Below are 18502 nucleotides of genomic sequence, written 5' to 3'. Positions count from 1 at the left end.
GCGACTCTAGAAACTGCTTCGGAAAATAAAATGAGACGGATAAAAGAAAATACTCAAACCAAGATGCATAATTTAAGTCGCACTATATGAGCCCACTAGTGTAGTAATTCACTTCCGTTTATATTATATAGTGCCGTCCCATGTGAACAAATACATTTATAACTCTTATGCAATTACAAAATCTCTTTATGATATATAAACAACACATACAAAGTGAGTACATATATGAATAGGAAGAGACTAACAAAGTATTTGTGCTTGCAATCATTCAAGATGTAAGACTTCCAACAGGGATACCATACTTGACTTAAAAGTGCATATTTTCAATGTGTTCTCTTCGTGAAAAATGTAGTAATCTACTTGAACTCATGAAAATGTAAAATGTGTTAAAAGCAGGAAATAAAAAGTACCAGTTAACAAATATATATTTAAAATAGTATCACCAACAGTAATGCCATGTATACTCACAGAAGACCATTTCACATAAAGGAAGAAAATTATCTGTGACTAAAGAATAGCCGAAAAGTTTATTGTTCCAAAATAAACAATTAAAATTTGGTTGCGTTAGTTTTCATATTCTTCCTCTCGTGTAACGGAAATGTTAAATGGAAAATGATGTCTTTGAAAGTGTAATTATCAGACCAAAAGTCTATCTTAAATTGTTAGCGTCCTGAAGAGAAAGAGAGAGATTTTTATATTAAAAATGGTCAAAGAAGTATTATCTACAGCAAGAGTTAAATTAAATGCTTTTAGACACACCAGCAATACATGCTCAGAATAGCGCAGACATTCCCGTTTCTTTACCAAAAATCCTTGATGCTTTAGACTGCCATAAACTCGACCTTCAGTTGTTGGAATGACGAAACGGCTTTCATCTTTTGGATAAAGCTAAACATTATTGTACTTTTCCAGAAGGAAAGGTGCTGTAACGTCGTCGGTTTAATTGATCCAATCCAGTATCCCATCCATTAGATAAAACATGCACAAAGTGACAATGTGGCTGACACGATAAAAAAAGCCACGAGTGTGCGTGATCGTATGCCTAGCGGATGCGGGATAGTTTAACTTTTGTGCGGACGGACACCCTGAGTACCCGAGGTAAATACGAGATCCAGGATGAGAGACACAACACAGCGGTGCCAGCACTTTTTACAGGAATAAATCTTATAAAGGGATATGTCATTTCTTTTCCAAACTGATGTGTAAGCTAGGTGTCTACAACGCAATGACTGCGTCAAAGCTCCTCGATCCCGCGTGTATCCACAAGTGCCGTCACATTTTCCTCTAACAACTCAGACATCATTCAGTGTAAAGAGGAGCTGAGTTTGCAAGCTGACAGGGATGGACTGTAGGAGGGAGGTGGGAGTGGTGCTGATGTCAGAGTCTAGAGACAGCCATGATTGGATCTAATTAGAATTTACGGCACCAAATAGATGGGCTTCCTGCATGATTGGCTTCAAAGTGGCTGGTGCCAAAAAAAAAAAAAAAAAAAAAAAAAGAAAAAAGCAGAGGTGCAGAAACTAGAGCAGCGCATTTACAGCCCTGCGAGACTTTCGTGAGAGCCGTATCAGCGCTGCAATGCTTGGATCGACTTAACGCTTGTGAGTTTAGCAGCAGTACAGCACTGAGAGAAGAGTTGTTCAAAGTGGAGGACGAGCGCAAGGCAAAGGAACGGAGAATTACATTGTGAAGAATAAGTCGGGGAACAAAGTAAAAGAAGGCAGCAGGACATACGAGAAGAAAGAAGGCGCGCTTTGTTCCACCTTGTCACGGCTACATTGATATGGCATCGGTCCTTGGGAACAACACTCGGGCTCCAAACAGCCAACTCAGAGGCAAGTTCAAAAGGAGGAGGAGGAGGCGGTCCAAGCGGAAAGGTAAAGTTCTATACGTCGCTCTTTAATATGACCTCGGAGAGGGACAGAATGGCATCCACGTACATTGCATTTTGCATCCTGCGCTCAGGTGCTGTCATCGCCGTCTGCTGGCTGCCTCTTGGGCATTGGGCTGCGTGTCTTTGTCGGGCTGTTAACTCCTGTGCCTTCTCCCGATTCTTCTATTTGCCTGTTGAGAAAAAAAAGAAGCATAGCCGGTGAAAACCTGGGGGAGCGCTTCGCTAGACGAGCGCGTGAAACCATTTGACTAGAAAGACTGATTAACGAGGCCGTAGCAAAACGCAATGATTGTCCCGGAAAGACGAGCAGTTTCAGTATTACGAAACATTAACTTGCTCAAAGAAGATTCTTGTGCTAAATGTCGTTTACCTTTGCTTGCTTATCTGTAATTTGCACGTCATCATAAAACTAACTATCCTGCAGTTTTACGTCGATGTGCTTTACCTGAAGATAACTGCCCTGCCCATTGGTTTTTAAGGACAAAGAAAGCATCTCGTATTGAGCGTCAGTCCTACCTTAAAGCTTCCAGACACATCCCGATATGCAGATACAGTGGAAGGTTTTCAGGTTCACCTGGGCGTTAAGATGCACGTGTTGGTTGTTTCAGCGGACGTGGAGCCCGACTGAATGCGCGCGTTGTCATTCGCTATGAAAGCATCGGGATGCATGTTTACTGTGCAGTTAAGAATTTCAAAGATTCAGTAGTTCGTATTCCAGGATTCAGATCTCGGATTAGAAGCTGAAACCGTCAAACACACGCCTTTGTTTATTAACAGATCTGCCCGATAAATTGCATTGTGCGGTACGTGTTGAGTCTTCGCAGGTTATGGGACAACAGTGAGCGTGCAATGGAAAGCAGGTGACTAGTTATTGTAAAGTGAACCAAATTCCCTTGACAGTTATGACAAGCTTCCTGTGGTAAAACAAATTGAGAGACTACTTTAATAATTGGAACATTTTTCTGATGTATGTTAAAACTTTTTCAAAGCTTGCAAATCATTTAGCACACGGCTTGTGTGTATCGCAGTGATTTAAACGATTTAACAATTACAAAACAAAGAAAACCACCCATACACACCAATCAATGTATATAGTACATTGTTGTATTAGATCACTACATATGCAGCATCTCCGAATAGAAAAAAACACCTTTAAGACTTGTAAACACGCCCACTTGAAGTTAATACTGACGTTTCTTTGTGTTCAGAACATATCTAATATTGCCATTGATGATGACAGTTTAGTGTAATAAATGGTGTTAAAAGGACAAATGATACAATGTTCTCTAAGAGCACTCACATCTTTTTTCAGTTTGGATATGTCTCAAAGTAAGTGACTGGAAAAGAAAATAGCTACTTGAAGAAACATAACAGCCAGGTGCACAACAAAATCACCACTGTCAGATCAGCACTGCTCTTAATCTCACTTTAGTAAATCTGATTTGATGTGACACAGATGATTTTGAGGCACAGAGTCAGAAGGAATAAGGAGCTCAATTTCAATAAATTTAAAAAAAGGTGAAAGATATATTAATGAAGTGGTAGTAGAAGACCTGGTGATAAATGTTGTGTTAATAAGCCATGACTGCAGGAAATGTAATGTTCCCGTAAAAATAAAATCATTACAATGCAGTTTAAGTAGTGCCAGAAATAGATGATAAAGTCGGTTAGTATGATATTGTATAAATTAATACATCATTAATTGTCATAGAATTAAAGTACTGTATAAGCATCATGTGAATGTATGTAAGTCTGTGCTCTGCTCATATACGTCAATTAATGTGAACTAGATGAACCATTGACTGATTTGAAAAATGGGGGTAATGGGGCTTTATCTTGGGGTCACGGGGAGTAGGAAAAACAATGAAGTATCCCAGGTGGAAAACTAGAGTAGGGTTATTGAAAAATGAAATTCCATGAAAAATTAATGGAATAGAAAGATTGCGCGGGGCGAGAGGTGGGGAACCATTCTGGCTTTTCATCCTCCTGCAATGCCAAAATAATAAATAGTCATGTTTCATCTCGGCTGGGTTCAGGGACACAGCTCCTTTTCTACGACAAGCCTGTGCCATGCTTCAAGACTCGCTTCGCTTATCGCACTCCTTGACAGCTGAAGGGGAAGGACTGGATTTGTTGATAAAATTAAATCGATTAAAGCTGTAGCAAGCGGACACTTTCGTCTACTGTATTTATTTATTTCGGTTAGCTAGTACTGCTGATTTTTGCCTCTCTGTGTAATAGAATCTGTTTTAAATTGCACTACATCCCTCAGCTGGAATTCTTCTCTGAGAAAGAGAAATACTGAATTCATGGATCTGTTTTCTAAAATATTGCAAATCTGCTAATAGTGATGAGGCTTTTGTGGCTGGAGGGGTAAAAAAAATGAATTGAACACATTTAGCAGGCATTTTGCAATGCATTTTTTTGTTTTCACAAAGATTCTGCGGTGTGGAAAATTATCACTATATTAAAAAGCAAAATAAGAAAGAAAGGCCAGCATAATTTGATTTGAAGGACATTTGGTGCAAATAATTTGTTCCCCATACCCTTGACTATTTATCTTGCAGTTATTAAGGACAGTTGTATGAAAAAAAAGGTAACACCATTTTCTTCTTGTCCTTATCTCGCTTTAAACCATGCATTCAGCTAAATTGCAGAGGACTCATTTGCATTTGGTGTTCAATAGCAATAGCTGCAAGTTTATCTGAACATAATAAAGAAAGAATCTCCCATTCGACAAGTGCTCAGAAAATCCGAACAGACTGACATACAAAATGTATAATGCTCAACCCAAAATTATGAAAAACCGAAAGGCACTTATTAGTGAACATTTGTATTTTGTACAATAAAAGAAGAAGAAACAGTTGGACTTTTTTTTCATAGGTTTTATGATATATGATGGGGCTAGTATATGCTCATATCCAACCATCCATTTTCTGTACTCTCTTTATCCTTTGCAGAATAGCAGGCAGCCAGATCACATTACTGTAGCATTGGTCACACAGTATGAACCAGCTGTGGTGATCCAGATGCCAGTGTTTTGCAAGTCATACTGTTTCAGACACATACTCCTTAATGGTACAGAGATCTTGGTAAACCTAATGGCACGACTAGAAAACAGAGAAAATCTACACTAGCAGAAGAAGTACACTGCTGACTCCACACAGAATGCAAGAAAGCCGGGAACTGAACAGGGTTCCATGCGCAAAGAGAAGGCTTTGCTATTTGGTATGACACCATGCCATCCTTTTTACTTTTATAATGTATAAATCAAGTCAAAGTGCATTCACAGAATACATATATGTCTGAACATGCATACAGAAACACTTTACATGTATGTGCATACTTGCAGATAAGTAACTCCTTGTGCAGTCTGAAAATATGCTTCTGTGTCTTATGCTTATCTCAAAGTGGTAGTAGTGATAAATGGTTAACATCTTTTGCTTATTCACATGTGTTTGGGCATGAATGCGTGTATCAAAATACTTTTTCAAACAGAAGAGCAATTCTCTTATTTAATTTTGTATAGTTTTCCACCATGTGACAAGTGCCTGAAAAATTGGTTTCTTACAAGTGTGGTTGATATAATGCTGGCCTCATTACAATACTCTCATTCTCTTTCCCATTTTAACATTTGTATGCCTCAAACTCATTAAACAGTTTCTTTATAATTGCATCAGTGTTTAAATGTAACTTGTACCTCAGTTCATTGTGTGTACAAGAAATTAAAATCCAGATGCTTTACACAGGAGGGACAATAAATACCAAATAGAATAGAAGAAAATGTATTTACATAATGGATATAATGAAATTGGTTACAGAACATTAGGCAGTGCTTATAATAAACAGAAAAACCAGACACTGTATTTTTGTAGAGATGTGCTTGGAGCTGTCATGTTATCTATTTAAATGTTTTCCATATCAACACTGATAGTATCGCTGAATGAAAGGAGATGTACAAGAAGGGTGCTGCTTAAAGAGAAAACATAGTCGCTTTTTATTATTTTATAGATATCGCAAATTACAATAAGAAACAGGTCAGTCAGGAATGCAATGAGTTTAACATCCCATAGGTTTGTTTTTTTTATCTCCACACTCTTTCCATACCCGTCTGTGAGCTATATTATAAGTAAACCCAATAAAAAATAGACCCCTGTAGATAATGAAATACAAAACAGGTTCCCTAAGTATTTCTGTGTGATGGGAGGTTCCTGTCTGTCTTTTTTGTTTTTTTTACCTCAATGCATTGATTGATAATGGGAGTTTGTGCTAATGAACTAATACTTTTTATTCAAGAAACTAGTTTCAAAATTGTAATTTGCTGAAAGTCTTGAGTAGTTAAAAATGCGGGTTCCACTTTGTGCTTTTAAACCTTTAAAGAGCACTTAGTAAACTGAGATTGTATACAGCACTTAAAAGCTCGCAACACTTTTGCAATTACAACATTTAAATGACATCTTAGGAAATCAAAGCTTGAGTAATTGGCTTCCTGAGGTGTTTTTATAAGAGTAATTTGTGACACCCACCTACAAATAAAAAAAAATCGTGTCATCATTTTTATTAAAAGAAATAGGTCTTTTTGCTCAATTTATCAGGCAATTTGAAATTCCTATTAATGTAGTAGGGCTGGCAGTGTACTTTCGTTTTTTTGCTTTTAAAGCATTTGGGGGGTTTTAGAATAATTTAAAATAATTAAGATCTAAGCATATGCAATAATCTTAGTTATTTTAGGCACCTTTTAGTTGCATCATAGAAGTTCCCTTAATATTCCAGAAAAGTACTGGAATTTTCCAGGGCTCAACCTTACTATGCGCTATGTATTTGAAAAAGAACGTCGCTAATCTTTCATACTTTTTTTCTCATTTCAAAGCACCTTACCACATGCCGGAAGTGACTCAATGGCTTGTGTCCTTGCATTGGTGTATAAATCAGTTGTTGACCAGGAATGCTCATATTTTAAATAAATTGCTCTCTTTAACAATTGCACGAATAATGGAGATTAAACTGCAGTTCTCTTTATATTGTTTTAATGCAGATTCATCCCCTTGAAAGCCTAAACAATTATTCTGATAGGCCTCCTGGCAAGTGGTCAGCACTTCAGGATTACACGGACATGGGATTTGCTGGAATTATCCCCTGCAAATCCTGTAGATTATCATAGTGCGGGTTTTATATTAAGAAAAATGTTCAAAGGATGTAAGAAGATTTTGTGTTGATTTCATTAGGTCTGTATAGAGTATTGTCCTTTTTGGTGCTGGAAGTATTGGAGGGTAGGTTTGCCTGCAGAGAGTGGACCAGCTTTCGGTCAGTGCTTTAAAATAAGTAGGATCCAAAAAAAGGGCAGCCTCTCTGCAGGTGTCGGTGAACGTTTGCACACCAATGAAAATGCAAACAGTTAAAGAACTCAAATAGTTTCCCGCCATGATTTTCTGGAGGATACCCTTGTATTTGTTTCTACCTTCCTGTGGCTTTTGGTTCATCTTATAAATTTCTCTGCTAATTTGTCAGTTATTCGTTATGAAAATAAGATTTTGCACATTTACATGTGTACACTTGCAGGAATCATATTCTCTATAATACTGAATCCATCGTCATTAGTAAGTACACCTCATAGAATATACCAGCTTTTTATCCATTTTTGTGCAATTTATATTTTGAAAGTAGTTTAGATTTCATTTGCCGCTGTTTGTTAACCTCATAAGATGAGACGACAGTCTGTCCAGGAAGCATGATTTTATTTTTTGCAACAAATAATACATTTAGACGGAATTATTATCTGGCACACATTTTAGTGGCCTTGAAAGTAAAACAAATGCGCATCATGTGAAAGTTAAAATCCAATAAGATTTGATAATAGCATTTTTGTAATTTTGTATATACTTGAATATATTTTAGTATATTGTGAGAGTTTCTCTTATATTTTTATGTAATTCTACACAGGAAAAAAAAACAATGAATGTATGGTATTATTTTATTCATTCTCTTCCTGTGCAAGGGAAGTAAGAAGATCACTGGATTTTTTTTTTCTATAAATCCAGCATTTCACCAACAAATCTGGCTTTGAGTCAGAAGCTGTCTCCAAGTGTCACATAATTTATGTAGCAATTACTGTTTACGCGCTCCTGTGGTGGAGAACTCCCAGTGCCTGGGGATCCAGGTCAGTGAGGCGCACAGCAGCCTGCTCAAAAACCGATTAGTAAACCCGATGTGTTCCTTGGACCAAGAAAGCATGGGGCTGTCACCACTGGCCGTGTAAAATGGAAGAGACAGGGGCATCACAGGACTGGTACTTACTGTGTTTGGGATGTGGAGGAGTTGCACTGTTTTATATTGCTTTGCTGAGAGCAGACATGCTGACTTCTTTTGGGTCTGGCTTAGTTCTGTTGCTGCATCTGTCAGATTGTATGTTTGCAATTTAAAAGATAAACATTTCGACATCTGGTCACTGTGCTGCTGGTGTTTCTTGCTGTATGTAGACAAGTAAGTCGAGACATCTGCTGAGCACTCACTTTCTTATTGTTACCTCAGCATAACCTTCACTTTAATTTTACATTTGGGTTTACTGTGGCAAGCCATCATAGAAACTCAATAACTAATTTTTTTCAAAAGCGAAAGGAGGTGAGCAAAATGCATATAAGATGAGGAAATGGCATATTCATAAAGAGCTTTGGTCCTCTTCATGTGCAATATCAACACACAGACCTGAATATAATATATACACCCATTCATAAATGGAGCCAACTGCTTATGGTCGGAAATGTGTATGTGTAAACACCTCTTCAAAATATTTTCAGGGCGCTCTTCTGAGGTGCCAAACAACTGTATGAAAACTAGGAATTTCATCAGACTTTTTAGCATATGATTTAGCTGAATAGAGAATAGATTATAATAAAACTGCTGAAAGCAAAACAGTAGAAAGTATCTTTACAAGGTTTACAAGTGTCTTTGCGTGCTTAAATATGAGTTTAAAGTCTGCTTCACTGTCTTTCTGTGCTGAAAATGTTTTTTGTATTCTTTGGTCAAGGACTGATTCCCTACTAAAATATATAATATATATATATATATATATATAATTCTAACAATCAGTTCATTGCCACTCTACCTTATAGTTTAGCAAAGAAGATTTGCTGCTAGTCCCACTAGTGCAGAACCGTAGCGCAATGTAGTACATGATAGAATGGCACAGAAGACATAAACTACTAAAGGCAATGACAAAAGAACGCATTACATATTCACAAATATGCAGCCGTATTGAATGAGAAATAAATGTATAAATATATGTTTAACATTCGGACAATACAAGTAATTAACTGGTCAGTGCTTTTGAAATATACATCGAAACATTCTGCCTAGCCAAAATGTTTGATTTGCTATACATACTTTGCTAAATTAGCTCACATTCATTTATGAGACTGACATTTCATTTCATGTCAACTTAGGTTTTATAGTGATATGATTCTTAAGAAAGTTTTCACTTTGGAATAATGAATGAATGATGGGTGTGGAGATTACGGTTTATCGTGTTATCCACTAAATGACTGTTTTTGTTGCCTTAAAAATACAACTTCTGCTGATTATTTGTTTTTTTTTTTTTCAGACATGATTAACTTTTGATTTTGGCATATCTAAAAGGATACTTTAAAATGTGTAAAGTTGCTTAAATGTATTCTGCCAGTGTTAAGAATATTTAAATTTTTTTGCTTAGCAAACACTTTTATACAAATTTTTGGGGACTACGTGCGAGAAGTGTTTCAGGACAAGCTTGCAAAGTTGATCATCGCAAGTAAAGAGCTCAGAACAAAATGCAAGCTAGTTACAATTCCTGGCTTATAAAACATAAAATCTAATAAATTCACCAAATATGTCTTAAACGTATTGAGATAGTCAGAATTTGGAATGGAAGTGGGCAGTTCATTGTGCCAGGTCAAGAAAGAACATAGGACCTCAGAAGTGTCTTCACTGACTACTCTGTTGGCAAGCATCAAGGATTTGAACTTAATACATTGCTACAGGAAGAAAACGTAGTAAGCTGAAAAGAAGAGTGACATGTGCACACCTCGGCTGGTTGAACACCAGATGTGCTACCGCATTTTGAATCCTGTGTAGTGGCTGGGTGACACATAAAGGCACTCTTGCCCAGCAGAGAGTTGCAGTAGTCCAGACGTGACAATGCCGAAGTCTGGACCAGGAGTTATGCTGCATACTCTGTCAGATTTGGTTTGTGCTTGTGGATGTTGTACAAAGTGAATCTGCAAGACCAAGAGACTATAGCAACATGGCCTCTGATGAACAGCTGGTTATCGATTACCTCCCCAAGACTGCATACAGACTTGGTGGGTATTAATGACAACGAGCCAAACTGAACAGAGATGGAGTACTGAATAGACAGATAAGCAGGGATAACAAGAAGGTTCGTCTTTCCAGGTTTAGCTGGAGATGGTGTTACTTCATCCAGGTTGCAATATCAGTGAAACATACAGAGATTCTAGCCGATACCATACAGTATTGTCGTCAGGATGGAATGACAGATGCAGGTATGTATCATCAGCATAGCACTGATAAGAAAAAAAAAATGGTACTAGATGATAGGGCTTAGTGAGGAGGTGTGTAAAGAGAAGAGAATGTTATTTAATAATAAACAAGCATTGCTTTTTTCATGGCAAGTTTAATTTAATTCACCGCAGTGTTAAACCTGTGTTGATGGCAAAATCTATTTTTCAATGTTATATTCATTTATTTAATTTTATATATGTTATAGCTGTAGGTGACCTGCAGACTAATATTCAGAACAATGTGAATCGTAAAATGTAGTGTTGCCGCTTCACAATCAACACACTTCATGTACAAACCTTCCCTCCTATGCAATAAAACCTGGGTAAGTTTTGGCTCTGCTAGTGATGAATCAGCACATTGACACATGATCAAACATGACTGGCATGTAAAAGGTTAATGAAGGTCATTAACATTGCCGTTCTGTAAAAGTGTCATCAAATTCACAGCCACATCCAGATTAATTGTAAAATATTTCCAGGTTTAGGACACTTTGTCCTCCACCGAACATTTAACGGGGGGGGAAAAAGGTTATTAACATTGAATAGTGACTGTTCTCTCAAGAGAGCTGCTGATAAAATGACCAAGGAAAGAAATAGCACAACTTTGCAAATTAGCATAATTAGTAATTATCTCTTAATAGCCCCTCTTGGCTTTTGAGACTTGGCACTTGAAATTCTGCTTAAAGTTCAGCGAGGAAAAACAAATTTCACGCTGAAATGTCTCAATAACACAGCTGAGCTATTGAGGTAATCGCCTGGCTAAGGTGTTAAAAAAGAAAGGAGGAAAGCAAACAAGTAGCCTTTCTCCAGGGTAGGACAGAGCTAATGTAGCTATCGAGTTGAATCTCCAGTAACGAGTCGTGTGACATTTTATTTACTTAATCATTTTCTTCCAAATGGCAAATTTATGAGCACTAGAGCAATAACTCACAGAAAAGCAGCTGCTAAGAGTAAATAAACAGGACAGACTCTGTCGAAAAGTGCATGTAGATATGCAAGAGTAAAAGATTTTGGTATAATTCCAATTCACCTTTCCTCCAAGTATTAAAGTGGTCAAGGTCTTATAGCATAATTAAAATATAGTCAGTCAGTCGTTGTCTAACCCCCTCAATCCTAAACAGGGTCAGTGGAGCCTATTCCAGCCAGCATAGGTTATAATGTAAGAACAAACCTTGGACAGTGTGCCAGTCTGTTGCAGGGTGAACACACATGGGCCAATTTACTATGACCAATTCACCTAACCTGAAAGACATGAGGAGAACTTGCAAAATCCACACAGGGAGTAGCCAGGACTCCGACACTGGTCTTCTTACTGTGAGGAAGCAGCGCTACCACTACTCCACCATACCGCCCATAGTTCTGAGTGTCAGACATAATTATTTTCATTTCATATTCAAATTTGCAGCTCTTGTTTTCCTCTGTAGCTTTGTAAGGAGCTATATCAATGATATTGGGTGTAGAGAAGTAACCAGCTCGGTGTGAAACTGCAGTCCGTTAGCTGAACATGCACATCTTTGGAATATGGAAGGGAATCTGTGTCAATGTGGGAAGAACAGACAACCTCTATACAGTGAAACAATAATAGATAGGCAGAATTAAACCCAAGTCTCTAAAGCTGTGAGACAGATTTTTTAAGCATTAGGACACCATGCTGTGTGCTTATCTAAGAAGTATAATATGGATTAATAAAAAAAATGAAAATGTAATAATATGAAGGGCATGAAAAACAAGAACAAAGAAACAAGCATTACCATCCATAACATTTGGGGAAAAGACATATATTTTTTTCTTGATTTACCCTTCTGCTCCACAGCTTAAAATTCCGAATCAAAGGATTATAGTAATTAAAGTGCACAATGCAGACTTTAATATAAGGGTATTTACATACATTTCAGTCACACTTTTTTTACATGGTCCCTCCATTTCAGGGAAATAATGTTTGGGACATAGCAGTGGTAGGTACATTAAAGCATTCGTATTTTGTGCTTTGTTGCATATCCCTTGCATGCAATGAATGTTTGGAGTCATAATTTTTCTTGCTCTTTTAATAACTGTGTAAAATGAATAACAGGAGTTTAGTAGTTATAAACAAAGAAGAGAATATGAAAAAGCAACCAAAAAAGACAGATCATCGGTGATTGATAAACTGACAGAAGATATAAAAATATGTTAAGCTTGTTGTGAAGGTGTTTTGTCCCGGTGTTATATTGACACTGTAGTTACATGTAAAACCAGTTTGTTCAACCATCGTATGTGTCCTCAGATACTTTTAGTAATTAATAGACATGCACAGAAAGAAGATGTTTTGTTTATCTTCACTATGCTAAAAAAATAACAGTTCAAGCATATAACAATCCAATGATGTTTTTGTCTCAATTAAAAACAATTCATACTTAAACAATATATTCGTTACTAAACGTTGTACCACCAAGTGATATTCCATCAATATTTGCTCATTGGAGGATATTTGATGAAGCTTATTTTTTTAGTTTCAGTGTTTTCAATGTTAAAATGTCTACCACCAAGTGATTACATCTTTGAAGGAAGCCAACCTACAGGTGTATGGATTAAAAGGGAGGAGTTCAAGGCCATATTGGCACTAAATTTGAGGGAACAAGTGTCACAGAGAAAGTGTAATGCAGTGAAACACTTAAAAACGGAATGTAACATTTTCATTTCTGATTAATCCAATTCAGGGTCACAGCAGGAGTATCCTGGCAACATTAAGCATATAGTGGATCCAGAAAGTATTCAGACGTGTTCACTTTCTGCACACTATATTGTGTTGCAGATTAATTGTTAAATGGATAAATTTACATTTTTTACCCAGCAGTTTACACTCTATCCATCTATAATGACAAAGTGAAAACATGATTTCAAATAGGTTTGAACATTTCTTACAAAATGAAATCTCTCATTCATGGAAGTGTTTAGACCCTTAGTTCAGTGCCTTGTAGAGGCAATAATTACAACTTTGAGTAAGTCTCTACAAGGCTTTGGAGAAGTTTATCTATTCTTCCTGGCAGATCCTTTCAACCTCCATTAGGTTGGATGGGAAGCTTCTGGAAACTGCCATCTTCATGTCTCTTCACACCTTCTATGGGGTTTATGTCTGGGCTTTGGCAGGGCCACTCAAGGACAATCAGAGACTTGTCCCGAGGCCACTCCAGGATTGTTTTGGGTGTATGATTCTAGTCATCACTGTGCTGAACTGTTGCCCCAGTTTGAGGTCACTTGTACTCTGGATCTGGTTTTCCTCAAGGACTTCTCTAGATGTAGTTGCATTCATCCCTTTTTCTTTTCTGACCAGTCTCTCTGTCCCTGTCTGTCGCCTTGCTTCCCTATAGAGTTAGAATTAGCCAGGTGATAAGCAGTACCTAGTTTCTGTCTGACATAGTTCTTGGAGTTCAGCAAAAAATAGTTCAATTTTATCTCATCTGACCAGATAATCTTTTTCTTTATGCTCTCAAAGTCCTTTAAATGTCATTTGGCAAACTCCAAGCAGGCTGTCATTTGCCTTTTACTAATGTAAGGAAGACTTTCATATGATTGATGAGATGCTTTTCCTTCCGACAGGTTCTCCCATCTTAGCAAAAGACTCTGAAACTTTGTTAGTGTGACATTTGGGTTCTTGGTTACGTTCCTGATGAAGACCCTTCTTGCCCAGTTACTCATTTTGGCTGGGTAGCCAACTCTAGAAAGAGCATGGGTGATTCCAAACTTCTTCCATTTCACAACTATTGAAGCTACTGTCCTCCTAGAAACTCTCAAAGGTTTAGAAATGGTTTTATATACTTTTCCTGATTTATGCCTCACCACAGTATTATCTACAGAGAGTTCCTTGGACTTCATGGCTTAGTTTTTTCCTGACATGCAGTGTTAATTATTGGACTTTACATAAACAGGGATTTGTAGATACATCTCAAGGATGCACTTGACCACAATTTGGAGTGCCACAGCAAAGAGTCTCAGTACTTCTATAGATGATTGATTTCAGTTTTTGACTTTTATAAGTAAGTTTCTGAAAACGTCTTTTCACTTTGTCATTTTGGGTTATTAAGTGTAGATTGATGGGGGAAAAAATTAATCCATTTAAAATTAAATCTGCAACAGAATAATGTTTGCAGAAAGTGAAGAGGTCTTAATGCATGCAGTATGATAGCCTAACAGTCCAGGTTAGCTCCACACTCCCTGTTGCATCCAGGAGCCTCTTCCATCCAGACCCGTTTACAGTCATAGACCGAGATGAGCTGAGCAAATGAGGACACACACATCCAGCAGTAGGTTGTTGCTAAACGTATCATTGCTTTTATCAAAGCCAATCCAAAAAAAGTGTTTGAAAAGTGCAGTGCATCAAAATCTTCAATAAATAAATAAATAATCTGTAAAACCAGTTAAAATGTGGAGGTTAAAAAGTCTAAATTTAATAAATACATCCAATAAAATAAGGTTAAAATCCAGAGACAGTTCTTTCATAATTCAATACAACCTTCTAAACCCTGACATCTCTTCTGCTTACCCCACGCGCAATCTTGCAGTGGAGGAGATGCCCAGCCGACAGGTGCAGTCATCTTTAAATTCCTGACTTGGTTCCCTATTGCCAGGTCTTCTGCATCCCTGGAGTGCTGTGCTGAGCCACACACTTGTCTCCCGCTGCCAGTTCCTTGGCATCTGCGGGAGATACCACTTAACAGGCCACTCCTACTCCACAGCATCATTAAATAGCAGCACCCCTTCTTCAGCCCCAGGCTCCTCTCCCTGATGCTCACTCCTGACCATCTGCCTCCATTCTTTTTTTACATGGGCTCTCCAGATTTTGCCTCTCACTCTTTCTTTCTCCCGTCTTTCCTTTTTATTCTCTCTGTTCTTTCTTTTTATCTGTCCTTTTCGCTTGTTTTTTCCTTCTCTTTTCACTTTTTCTTCTCCCCTTCTGTGCTGTACAGGCTCCTGTATAATGACCGATCAGATGCAGATGAGACCCTAGCCCACTCTGAGGTGTGCATGCGGCACCTGACCGATCCACGTGCATTTGCATGCGAGTTCGTGATTAGCCAATCATCCAGAATCAGCCGGAATAGTGCCGTCTTGCACCCACCTACACCCGTACTGAGCCTGCACTCGGGACTTGACTTTTTATTAAAAACCTGCCCTATGCTATAGGCCACTTATCACAGGTAACACTCAAGGGTATATTTTAGGAAGGAGGAGTACAGTTGTCTCACGACACTTAGTTAGATATTTGAGTTTGAGAGTTGTTGTCCAGCGATAAAGACAAACTGCTAATTAATTTAGTAATTGTAAATTTCCTTGGTGTTTGCGTATGTGCATTTGGATGTCCTTATTTCTATGTACAACACACAGACAGCACTTAAAGATTTCACACATGTGAATCTTGCACATATTTTCCCATGCAGAGTAGCATAAAGCTACACAACTTATGTAAATAAATGCAGTGCACAACATACGGAAATGAATGCAGTGAATTTGCAAACAGTAAAAAAAACATATCAGAAGTTCCAATTTGGACAACTCATGTAAAGAATGTAAAATTTGAAGCTAATGCACTTGTATGTGTTTGTAACTGTATTGCTGCATTCATTTTTTTAAATGCGTGCAAACACATGTGTTATTTCATTCACCTCCAGTGTTCTGCAAACTTTAAATATTTTTGGTATTGTTGTCTATGGCCGGGCAGTCATCCTGGCTAATACCCCCAGGCCGCCAGATGGAGCCCTCCCTGCAGCATGGAGGTGCTCCGAATACCAGCAGGGAATTATGGACAATGGAGTTTTCATCCACAGCCCTGCTGGATACCACAGGGGCCGCTAGATGGAGCTGCAGGGATTAGCAAAGATTATTTTCCCCACGCCCCGGAAGTATGTCCGAGTCACATGGACAAGAGGAATGACGTGCTTCTGGGGTGAAGAAAAAGGATTTTTATCTGACCCAGAAGTGTTCCTAGTCACGTGGACAGAGAGGGCGAAACACTTCTGGGTCAAGGACTATAAGAGGACTGTGGGAACTCCCAGACGACGAGCTGAGCTGGGTGGAAGGGTGGCAACACGACTGGGAGTGGTGGATTGGTTTATTAAATCTTGCCTAAAGAAGGGGCCTGAGTTGCCTTGAAAGCTTGCATATTGTCATATTCTTAGTTAGCCAATAAAAGGTGTAATTTTGCTTGGCTTTTGTGTATTGAATGAGTATAGTGGGGAGGAGAGTGCTTTGTGCGCTGTAGAATAATAATAAAGTCAATATTTGGACTTTTACCTCGTGTCTGGCGTCTTGGGCAAGGGTTCAAGGGAGCGATAGCGCCCCCTGTCTGTCATAGTATGTAGTGTATGTATGTGTGTGTGTGTTCACCTTTCAATGAGTTGTTGCACTGTCCAGGAATGATTGCAGACTTGTGCCATACGCTTGAGGGGAAGTACTCCAGTTTCCCTGGGACTCAACTCAGGATAAAGTGGGTTTGCCATATGGATAGATACATTATTTGTCATCCCTATTATTTTACACATGGCCAAGCATATTGCTACTTGGTCTTGAGCAGTGGTTCCCAACCTTTTCGATGCTCAACACCCCTACAAAATGTTTATATTTGCATCCCCTACAAAAGTAATATCACATGTGAAGATGAAGAAGTCAACCTGAACCACATACAGTACTGCAGGTGAACAAATTGAACTAAAAAAATAATCTTTTAAGTCAGTGTATAAAATTTAAATACAAATTGAGCATTTGTAAGTCTCAGTAATCTTTTAAATATGTTATCTGTGAAGCTTAGACACTTGCTTGACAATCCGGGGTATACCCCCGGGTAGACCACAAAGCATCAAGCATCATGAGGAAATGACACACGATCGATGATCTAGGGATTTGGGAAATTGTAGACCCCCGTGAAGCAATGGGTGCCAGTGCACTGCTAAGCAATGAAACACAGTTGACAAGCTTTGTCCCCTGATAACACCTACATTGCAGTTCAAAAACAGATGTGTCGCACAGTTAAAATTTTTGCACTACTGCCAGGGCCACCAGCAAAAGAGATGGGCTGACTGTAAGCAGCAGAATGTTTCATCCAATTTGGTCCCCCTTGTCCTCTTCTGACAAAAATATCATTCAAACCTCAAAATGATTAATGTTTCACGATCTGGGCTTGCACAGAAAAAAAGTAGACATCAACCTTCTTATTACAAAGTCCAAATTCCATTCTCCTAAAATAAATAAATACAGAAATAAATAAATGAAGGTCATTGCTGTGGCTCATTCACAGGTCACAATTGTGTGGGCAATGCTTGATTCTTTTCATATCATGGAATAGGAGCACTAACTAATAAATGACCTACAATGACAGCACACTGCAAGACGCTGATTGCACCCCAATAAAGTAGGACAACGCGCCTAAGTCAATTCTGGTGAATAGCAATGCAGTCTTCCTCTTTACTGCACACTCTTGGGGTCCAGGCACCCCAGGTTGGAAACTCCTGGTCTAGAGCAGCCTTGCGACCAAAAGTTTAAATTTCTTGATGCAGAAAAGCAAGAGGAAACTAATGACGACAGTGTTTGTTCAAAATATTGTGTATAAGGAAGAATGTTCTGCTTCAATAAAGTGTTATGTAAGAATTCAAGTATGTATATAATAGGCATGTAACCATACAAGTTACATATAAGCATAGAAGCACGTAAGCCTGTGCGTTATTTACTTATTTTTCTCATCCTTCTTTTACTCTTGCAGCCAAAAGCATTATGAATACGCCTCATACTACAGCCTTCTTTTCTCGGATGGCAGGACATGCTGTTAAAGGCTAGTGTGTTTATATCCAACAATTAAGTACCTCCCATTTAGGGGAGGCATCTGTCCAGCAGTAACTGCCTCTGTAATAGATTGACTCTCTATAAGTGAATTTAAACAGCAGTGAAGTGCAGAAAAGAAGTAATCTGAAGAAGCCTAACAGGTACACAGTTTAAACTTTCAATTCCAGTTTAGTGCAACATCCTTCAGCCGCTTTCCTTTGGAGTCCCCGTGTGTCCAAAAGGGCTGAACAATTGCTAGAACTATTTC

General features: G+C 38.3%; 1 protein-coding gene and 1 long non-coding RNA gene across 5 annotated transcripts in view; one reads left to right on the top strand and one right to left on the bottom strand.

Annotated features, from left to right (window-relative positions):
- LOC120529607 overlaps positions 1-3377 on the bottom strand; it is a 32843-nt gene extending 29466 nt beyond the window's left edge. The window contains exons 1-2 of one of the 4 annotated variants that reach the window (XR_005633778.1): positions 2411-3377; positions 1735-2064 (exon numbers count right to left, since the gene is read on the bottom strand). This is a non-coding gene — a long non-coding RNA (uncharacterized LOC120529607). Of the gene's footprint in view, positions 1-804; positions 1291-1734 lie in introns of those variants that run through there. The other 3 variants (XR_005633777.1, XR_005633775.1, XR_005633776.1) reach the window with 3 other exon arrangements.
- The window catches only part of adarb2 (adenosine deaminase RNA specific B2 (inactive)), a 788873-nt gene continuing 771866 nt past the window's right edge, over positions 1496-18502 (top strand). Inside the window, exon 1 of the mRNA XM_039753536.1 lies at positions 1496-1877. Within this exon, the coding sequence (XP_039609470.1) occupies positions 1784-1877 (94 nt within the window). The 5' untranslated portion in view covers positions 1496-1783. The remainder of the gene's footprint in view (positions 1878-18502) is intronic.

This window comes from Polypterus senegalus, chromosome 5 (assembly GCF_016835505.1).
Source record: "Polypterus senegalus isolate Bchr_013 chromosome 5, ASM1683550v1, whole genome shotgun sequence".
NCBI classification, from domain to species: Eukaryota; Metazoa; Chordata; class Cladistia; order Polypteriformes; family Polypteridae; genus Polypterus; species Polypterus senegalus.
Note: the sequence above shows the minus strand (reverse complement) of the source record. Positions and strands in the feature narration are given on the sequence as shown.